General features: G+C 46.4%; 1 protein-coding gene across 1 annotated transcript in view; it reads right to left on the bottom strand.

Moving 5' to 3' along the window:
- Nucleotides 1-7,900, bottom strand: part of pex5lb (peroxisomal biogenesis factor 5-like b) — a 26,685-nt gene extending 18,785 nt beyond the window's left edge. The window contains 4 exon segments of the mRNA XM_065953342.1: nucleotides 1,577-1,623; nucleotides 1,626-1,706; nucleotides 5,293-5,349; nucleotides 7,360-7,900. Of these exon segments, the coding sequence (XP_065809414.1) occupies nucleotides 1,577-1,623; nucleotides 1,626-1,706; nucleotides 5,293-5,349; nucleotides 7,360-7,900 (726 nt within the window).
- Between the last annotated feature and the right edge of the window lie 2,381 nt (nucleotides 7,901-10,281).

Here is a 10,281-nt window from a genome sequence, read left to right as displayed (position 1 = left end):
TCATAGTCTCCTCTCATGTGGTCAGTGTGAGAAACCTTATCCATCAGATACTGGCCTCAGTAAAACCTTCATGTCAGCTGCTGTCTCTTTAAGGTCCCCCTCCCCACGTGTCCACTCTCTTCTGATTGGCCAGCTCTCTGGAAGCCTTCCTGGGGCAGAACACTGCAGGGCTGCCAGGGGAGGGCTGCTCTCCAGAGCTGGGAGAAGAGAGTCTATGTAAGAGCCGTCTGGATTGGTAGGTTTGTCACCACACCAGAACTTCAAGTTCAGAACAACTGTGTTAAAGTGGATTGATCTCTGAAACACAGACTCTTTTATTGTTCTAAATCAGACAAAATCATACAAAAAAGTGTCTCCATAGCAACCAGCTCCTCAGGTGGAATGGAAATGCATTCTGGGAAACGTAGTGCAGAGTACAGGCTTCAATTGACTGGCTCAATCTGAGGCCTGATTTAACCTGATCGCAGATGTGTGTGTGTGTGTGTGTGTGTGTGTGTGTGTGTGTGTGTGTGTGTGTGTGTGTGTGTGTGTGTGTGTGTGTGTGTGTGTGTGTGTGTGAACATGTGTGGTGTGCGTGTCCTAATCCTATCCACACAGCCGTGTCCGTCACATGTCAGATGGAATATGTCGTAGTTAATCCTGGCAAAGAGCACAGCAGCTCCACCGGCCAGTTAAAAAAACACTCAGCCTGAAATATCACCTCGTGTTTCAGCAGAGGTCAGAGGTCAGAGGTCAGAGGGGGCAGAAAACATACACACTGACTCAGACGACAGAACATGAGGACCGTTTGAAAACAGAACAGACTTTAATAATCAGACACAGACAGGAGTGGTAAGAGTACATCCTGTTAAACAACACCTGTAGAGAGTGACGCAGACATCACACCTGGTGATGTCTCACATGGCTCCATCAGATCAGAGGTGTCTGCCAGGGCGCCATGAACCACTCTGCTCTTCCACCACCATGAAATATATGTTCAGTAAACTAAAACAAGTGGTTGTTCACACATGCACCTCACAGGGGTATCTCTGTTGGACAGGAGGGTGTATGGGGGGGGGGGGGGGGTCTCCTGAGGCAAGACACAACCTGAAACAAATGGTCACAGGATAGAAGCTACAAGATCTCTTTCACGAGAGAAATGTTTTTAGTGTTATGTTGTCATATTTAATTCTTTAATATTGGCCTCCATTTTTCATGTTTCTAACACTCTGACACAGAACGATTCAACGAAGCTGATCACTTATTAAGAGCTGGACTTTTGGATGGATTTCTTTTTATTTGTTCATGAGAATCTTTTTCCATAAAAACAGACTTCTCAGCTCTTCTGTTTGAGTCATTTAGTCCGAGGGTGTTTAATGGATGTGAGATGTTTTGTGTTTCCTGCTCAGATATCAGATGCTTGTGTTGAACGTGTCAGTGAGGAAACAAACAAACTGTCCTGATGTGTGAAACAGAGAGAATATGAAATAGTTTGAGAGGAAACAAACACAGACAAAGAAAAAGATGGAACATCAAATCAAAAAAATTATCAAACTGAGAGAGTGCGAGATGAATCAAGCGTGGTCGTCATGCCAACCTTGGTTGTCACGGTGAAGAGGGGGTTTCCTTCTGAGGATGCCTTTTACCAGGAAGCTCCTTCAGCAACATGGCAACGACCCTTTCCCCCTTTCCCCTACAACAGATCAACAGGATGTTTATCACTCCAGCTCACACCCTTTCAAAACAAAGGTCACATTCAGCTCTAAGAATATTTATCTTATTTGAAGAAAAATTTAATTGAAAAGTCACGAGTTTACAAGAACAATGGTCGTAATATTACGAGATCAAAGAAAATAGAAATAGATGAAATAGATGTGATTAAAGTTGTCATTTTTCCAAATTAAAGTCATACGTATATACGAGTAAAAAAAATGTTTTTGTTTTTTTGTACAAGAATGTCGTAATTTATGTGGTGCAGATGGCCAAGCGGTTTGGTCGCAAAACATGTACGAAAGCTACAGAACTCCAAGCTAGTAGCCCGGGTTCAAGTCCGGCTACTTTCCCGGGTGTCATCACAGACTCTCTCTCTCTCTCTCCCCATTGGTTCCTACTCTCTCCACTGTCCTGTCTAATGAAGCCAAACAAAGCCCCAATTCTCGTTTTTTTTTACGACATTACTCTTGTAGGATTTAGTTCTTGTAAATTTACAAAATTTAAAATCTAATCTTGAAGTCTGTTTTTTTTTTTCCCTGTAACGCGGCCTGATCCGACAGATCCTGATGTGGAAATCAACTTCTTTCTATTCAAAAAGATGCTAAATCCAGATTACCAGAGCTCTGAATGGGACTACACACTTTGTCCACAGGGGGCGCCAAAATCCACACAAACTGAAAGATCCTCACAGCTGCTTTTAATCTAATAATTTGTGATCGATATTCACTATATTTGGTATAATTTGATTTTTTTTGGCTCTTTTATTGTAAAGACAGGACGGTGGATAGAGTTATAAATCTGGAAGAGAGAGAGAAGTGAATGACATGTGGGAAAGGAGCCAAAGGTCAGATTTGAACCCAGGCCGCCCACTTGGAGGACTACAGCCTCCACACATGGGGCGCACACACTAACCACTTAGCTACCAGTGCCTCATTTGGTGAAATATTTGAGGTGAAGATGATTTATTCACAGCCCTAATATTTGCTTTAACTACTCAGAGATTCAGGGAGAAATATGAAAACAAGTCAAAAGAATCAGAATCGTTGTATGAATGTGGTTTTGTTTGACATGAAAGCATAATCCAGTTTCTCTGTAATCCAGAGTGTGAATCAGTCCTCTGCTGGGATCAGGATGATCCTGATGGTTTAGATCAAAGTGATCTCAATCTGCTTTAAAAGTTTAAACAACACGCACTGGAGGATTTATCAGATGATCCTTTTTTATTCTACATTTCAACCAATCTGATGATCTCTGAACAACCTGGCTCTGGAGACCAAAATAGATCATCCATCCTTTTTCCCATGCAGGTCATGAGGGGGCTGGAGCCAATCCCTGCAGGCGAGAGGCAGGGTTACACCCTGGACTGGTCGCCAGCCAATCACAGGAGACAGACAACCAGCCACACTCACATTCACACCTACGGGGAATTTAGAGTCAGCAGTTAACCTAACGAGCATGTCTTTGGACTGTGAGAGGAAGACAGAGAACCAGGAGAGAACCCACACATGAACGAGGAGAACATGCAGACTCCTCACAGAGAGACTCCTGAAGGACGGGGATTCAAACCAGGAACCTCCTCACAGAGAGACTCCTGAAGGACGGGGATTCAAACCAGGAACCTCCTCACAGAGAGACTCCTATCAGACGGGGATTCAAACCAGGAACCTCCTCACAGAGAGACTCCTGAAGGACGGGGATTCAAACCAGGAACCTCCTCACAGAGAGACTCCTGAAGGACGGGGATTCAAACCATGAAGGACGGGGATTCAAACCATGAAGGACGGGGATTCAAACCAGGAACCTCCTCACAGAGAGACTCCTGAAGGACGAGGATTCAAACCAGGAACCTCCTCACAGAGAGACTCCTGAAGGACGGGGATTCAAACCAGGAACCTCCTCACAGAGAGACTCCTGAAGGACGGGGATTCAAACCAGGAACCTCCACACAGAGAGACTCCTGAAGGACGGGGATTCAAACCAGGAACCTCCTCACAGAGAGACTCCTGAAGGACGGGGATTCAAACCAGGAACCTCCTCACAGAGAGACTCCTGAAGGACGGGGATTCAAACCAGGAACCTCCTCACAGAGAGACTCCTGAAGGACGAGGATTCAAACCAGGAACCTCCTCACAGAGAGACTCCTGAAGGACGGGGATTCAAACCTCCTCACAGAGAGACTCCTGAAGGACGAGGATTCAAACCAGGAACCTCCTCACAGAGAGACTCCTGAAGGACGGGGATTCAAACCAGGAACCTCCTCACAGAGAGACTCCTGAAGGACGAGGATTCAAACCAGGAACCTCCTCACAGAGAGACTCCTGAAGGACGGGGATTCAAACCTCCTCACAGAGAGACTCCTGAAGGACGGGGATTCAAACCAGGAACCTCCTCACAGAGAGACTCCTGAAGGACGAGGATTCAAACCAGGAACCTCCTCACAGAGAGACTCCTGAAGGACGGGGATTCAAACCTCCTCACAGAGAGACTCCTGAAGGACGGGGATTCAAACCAGGTATTGAAAAATGTTGAAGTATTGTAATTGTTGTCGACCTTAGTTTGACTGCAGTGTCACTCTCTGCGTACCTGGATTGATTTACAACCTTTACAGAGCGGATGTTACAGGTGTGATTTAAGGCGGAGTCAGTAGAAATGTTTGTAAACACAACATTCAAACTGGGCCCCTCCTTCTCGGCTCAACGCCACCAGTAGAACACGCCCACTGCCCCTGACAACAGCTGTGGGAACACATCCACCCAACCTAGCAACCACCTCCTAAATCACAAATCTCCTTCGCACTGTAATAGAAAAACTGATTATTTAGTAAGCTAGCACAAGCTACACCCCCCGTGTCTGTCCAACGGAAAGCAGACCAACTCCACGGAGGAAACACACCAGCTCCGCCCACAAATGTGCCGAGTCAACCAGAACAAAGCAGAACAATAAAATCCAGTCAGAGGACAGAGTCTCTGCAGACACAGTCACCAGCACACATGTACGGAGGCCCAGAAGGGACAATGGAAAAGCTTCACTTTAGGAGAAGTCTGTATTTTATTTTGAAGGAGACAGGATACTGACTCCATCTTTAAGTAAACTTCCATGAAGGCCACACACACACTCTGAGTGTATTCTAACAGCAGTGGGCACTTAGCGGCTGCAGAACTTAAACCCACAGAGGAGAGTGTGCCGAGTGAACTGAGAGACATTGAACCTCCCATGATCCTTCAGCCTGACGTCACTTCATGCAGAAAGATATCTGCTGCTGTTCTGCAAACGGGGCAACGCTTTAAAAAAAAACATCAGATCTTCAGTCGTATTTTTAACCAAAAGTTACCGTGAGAGAAGAGAGAGAACGCCGTCATCTGGAGAAGAGGGAGGAGCCGGAGGACAGCTCCTCTTCCATACTTCTTTGTGCAGGAGTTTGCATGAAATAGTTGGAGATTAAAAACAAGACATGACCAATATTTTGTATCTTGGACGTCTTTTTTTATAATCATTTTAAAGTTTAAATTCTGTTTTCTACTTTTCTTATTTTTTTAACTCCTCAGACTCAACGCCTCCACATCATAAATCTCCCAGAAACTGTATTCTTCAGGCACATACCTGCCCACAGGTAGGACAGGTGAGGCAGAGCAGCCGTGAGGTTCACCTGGTGGTCACCTGTTAAAGAGCGGTTCAGACAAATCATATGCCTGATGACAATCTGACAAAGCCGAGGAGGTGAAGAGCGAGTCAGTGAAGGCAGCGAGCAGGAGGAGTTTATCAATAAAACATCAGACACAGATTTATTATTAGAGCGGCTCACACACACACACACACACACACACACACACACACACACACACACACACACACACACACACACACACACACACACACACACACACACACACACACACACACACACACACACACACACACACACACACACACACACACACACACACACACACACACACACACACACACGGTGGGGGAGGATTAATCACGCCTCAGACATGTTAAACTGCTCACGTCTTCATCCCAGAGGCTGAATAATATTTCCTCACATGTTTCTCAGTGAGTGGACAGAGACACTGACAGAAACTAAAAGGTCTGAGTAGAGATGCACCAGTCGTGGTGTTCAGCCCGATTGTTTTCTCTTCTGTTTAGTACTACTGATATTCAATAAAGAAAGTGATTTCATAAAAAAGCAAAAATGGCTGACCATGCATTATTCCTTATTTAATCACTCAATAAATAATAAAGTCGGTTAAATGGTAAATGGACTCGAGCTTGTATAGTTTTTTTTTTTTGTCTTCTGAAGACTCAAAGCGCTTTAACACTGCAGGTCACACATACACATTCACACACTGATGGTAGAGGCTGCTGTGTAAAGAGTCCATCAGTATTAACTCATCCATTCATACACATTCACACACTGATGGTAGAGGCTGCTGAGTAAAGAGTCCATCAGTATTAACTCATCCATTCATACACATTCACACACTGATGGTAGAGGCCGCTGAGTAAAGAGTCCATCAGTATTAACTCATCCATTCACACACTGATGGTAGAGGCTGCTGTGTAAAGAGTCCATCAGTATTAACTCATCCATTCATACACTGATGGTAGAGGCCGCTGAGTAAAGAGTCCATCAGTATTAACTCATCCATTCACACGCTGATGGTAGAGGCTGCTGAGTAAAGAGTCCATCAGTATTAACTCATCCATTCATACACTGATGGTAGAGGCTGCTGTGTAAAGAGTCCATCAGTATTAACTCATCCATTCATACACATTCACACACTGATGGTAGAGGCTGCTGAGTAAAGAGTCCATCAGTATTAACTCATCCATTCATACACTGATGGTAGAGGCTGCTGTGTAAAGAGTCCATCAGTATTAACTCATCCATTCATACACATTCACACACTGATGGTAGAGGCTGCTGTGTAAAGAGTCCATCAGTATTAACTCATCCATTCATACACATTCACACACTGATGGTAGAGGCTGCTGTGTAAAGAGTCCATTAGTATTAACTCATCCATTCATACACATTCACACACTGATGGTAGAGGCCGCTGAGTAAAGAGTCCATCAGTATTAACTCATCCATTCACACACTGATGGTAGAGGCTGCTGAGTAAAGAGTCCATCAGTATTAACTCATCCATTCATACACATTCACACACTGATGGTAGAGGCTGCTGTGTAAAGAGTCCATCAGTATTAACTCATCCATTCATACACATTCACACGTGGCTGATGAAGCAGTGGGAGCATCTAGGGGTTAAGTTTCTTGCCCAAGGAATTTAATCAGTATTTCAGATAGATTTAATCTGTAGTCCTGTTTCTGCTGACTGGCAACAGAGCAGCCTGTGTGTGTGTGTGTGTGTGTGTGTGTGTGTGTGTGTGTGTGTGTGTGTGTGTGTGTGTGTGTGTGTGTTAAAGCTCTGAGAAACACAACCTTTAGTTTCTGTTTAATGATCAGCTGAGAAACGGTGAGGTTCTCCATTCATCTTTACTGCTGTTTCACTCTCTCACTCTGTCACACTATCGCTCACCCAGCTGTGTGTGTGTGTGTGTGTGTGTGTGTGTGTGTGTGTGTGTGTGTGTGTGTGTGTGTGTGTGTATGTGTGTGTGTGTGTGTGGACTATAAATAACCTGCTGTTGTGCTGAACAAACACTCCTCCATCAGACAGAGTCCCAGCAGAGCTGAGCTCGCTGCTTCAGCAAACACACTCCACATCCTCAGAGGACCAAAACTGCAGTAACACCACGATACTACTGGAACAGCGACGGGCAACAAACTGGTGTCAGCACTGTCACTGGTGTCAGCACTGTCACTGGTATCAGCACTGTCACTGGTATCAGCACTGTCACTGGTGTCAGCACTGTCACTGGTATCAGCACTGTCACTGGTATCAGCACTGTCACTGGTATCAGCACTGTCACTGGTGTCAGCACTGTCACTGGTATCAGCACTGTCACTGGTATCAGCACTGTCACTGGTGTCAGCACTGTCACTGGTATCAGCACTGTCACTGGTATCAGCACTGTCACTGGTATCAGCACTGTCACTGGTGTCAGCACTGTCACTGGTATCAGCACTGTCACTGGTGTCAGCACTGTCACTGGTATCAGCACTGTCACTGGTATCAGCACTGTCACTGGTATCAGCACTGTCACTGGTGTCAGCACTGTCACTGGTATTACGTTCTGGCATGACATTGATTTCTGCCTTAGAAAATTCACACACGAGGCAACACAGATTAATCAGGCTGCCAGCCACAGTGGCGAGTAAATAAAAGAAGCGTTAAATTGTGATTTGTGACAAACAGCAGCTCAGAGTGAGTCCTCCGGTCTCTGTCACTCAGAGCAGAGCCAGCGGCCTCACACGCTCACTGACACACGCCCCGCCTCCTCCTCGTGTCAGAGCGGGGTCTCTTGCACACTGTCTAAATTAAACACCGACACACAACTCTGCTCTGCATGGAGTCCTGGTGAGCCGATGTGCGAACACATCAGGAAATATTCACAGCGAGCAAGTTGGCAGGCGGGGTGATGATGTCCGTATCACGCGCCCCTCTGATGGAGGCTTCAGAGAGGGTTAAAGATGGCCGCTGCTTCAGGTAAATAAAACAGAGTGGATGAAGAGCTGCTGGTGAAGCTGCGCCAGGAGCTGCAGCAGCACAGTGTTTGACCCTGGAGAGTTCAGATATTTATATCCTCCAATGATCCGGCAGAAACACTCATAATTAATCTTGTATGAGAGTCTCCCCCTGTGGCTCGCACTGTAAGCACCCTACAGGACGACTACGGGAGCCTGCAGAGGACACACCGCCTCAGAACAGAGTCAGTCAGGTTCAGGAAGTGAAGCTCTCACTTAAATCTTACTCAAGTAACTCAAAAGACAAAACGACAGAGGGTAAAGGGAGAAAGCTAATGTTCTGTTACAGTGTCCTGTGTGTTGTTTTAGAGTGAACCTGTAGATGAGGAAGCAGAGAGCTGACTTTCTTTAAACCTGATGCTCAATTAGAAACATTATCCAAAACATCTGAACCAACAAAAACCGACAAGAACTACAAGGACGTGTTTTCATAAACATGATCCTGCAAAAACATTTCTTCAACTGAAGGAAGATTCTGTCCTGAGACCTGGTCCTGATCCTAGCTAACAGGTCTTCAGACTGAGACCTGGTCCTGATCCTAGCTAACAGGTCTTCAGACTGAGACCTGGTCCTGATCCTAGCTAACAGGTCTTCAGACTGAGACCTGGTCCTGATCCTAGCTAACAGGTCATCAGACTGAGACCTGGTCCTGATCCTAGCTAACAGGTCATCAGACCGAGACCTGGTCCTGATCCTAGCTAACAGGTTTCAGACTGAGACCTGGTCCTGATCCTAGCTAACAGGTCATCAGACTGATACCTGGTCCTGATCCTAGCTAACAGGTCATCAGACTGAGACCTGGTCCTGATCCTAGCTAACAGGTTTCAGACTGGGACCTGGTCCTGATCCTAGCTAACAGGTTTCAGACTGAGACCTGGTCCTGATCCTAGCTAACAGGTCGTCAGACTGAGACCTGGTCCTGATCCTAGCTAACAGGTCGTCAGACCGAGACCTGGTCCTGATCCTAGCTAACAGGTTTCAGACTGAGACCTGGTCCTGATCCTAGCTAACAGGTCGTCAGACTGAGACCTGGTCCTGATCCTAGCTAACAGGTCGTCAGACCGAGACCTGGTCCTGATCCTAGCTAACAGGTTTCAGACTGAGACCTGGTCCTGATCCTAGCTAACAGGTTTCAGACTGAGACCTGGTCCTGATCCTAGCTAACAGGTTTCAGACTGGGACCTGGTCCTGATCCTAGCTAACAGGTCGTCAGACCGAGACCTGGTCCTGATCCTAGCTAACAGGTCGTCAGACCGAGACCTGGTCCTGATCCTAGCTAACAGGTCGTCAGACCGAGACCTGGTCCTGATCCTAGCTAACAGGTCATCAGACTGAGACCTGGTCCTGATCCTAGCTAACAGGTCATCAGACTGAGACCTGGTCCTGATCCTAGCTAACAGGTCATCAGACCGGGACCTGGTCCTGATCCTAGCTAACAGGTCATCAGACTGAGACCTGGTCCTGATCCTAGCTAACAGGTCATCAGACTGGGACCTGGTCCTGATCCTAGCTAACAGGTCATCAGACTGAGACCTGGTCCTGATCCTAGCTAACAGGTCATCAGACCGGGACCTGGTCCTGATCCTAGCTAGAGTGTGAGAGTGTGTGAGTGTGAGAGTGTGTGAGTGTGAGTGTGAGAGTGTGAGTGTGAGAGTGTGTGAGTGTGTGAGTGTGAGAGTGTGTGAGTGTGAGAGTGTGTGAGTGTGAGAGTGTGAGAGTGTGTGAGTGTGAGTGTGAGTGTGAGAGTGTGAGTGTGAGAGTGTGAGTGTGTGAGTGTGAGAGTGAGTGTGTGTGAGTGTGAGTGTGAGAGTGTGAGTGTGAGAGTGTGTGAGTGTGAGAGTGTGTGAGTGTGAGAGTGTGTGAGTGTGAGAGTGAGTGTGAGAGTGTGTGTGAGTGTGTGAGTGTGAGAGTGAGTGTGAGTGTGAGTGTGAGTGTGA

Source organism: Labrus bergylta, chromosome 4, assembly GCF_963930695.1.
Source record: "Labrus bergylta chromosome 4, fLabBer1.1, whole genome shotgun sequence".
NCBI classification, from domain to species: Eukaryota; Metazoa; Chordata; class Actinopteri; order Labriformes; family Labridae; genus Labrus; species Labrus bergylta.
The sequence above is the reverse complement of the archived record's forward strand: the minus strand, read 5'-3'. Positions and strand labels throughout refer to the sequence as shown.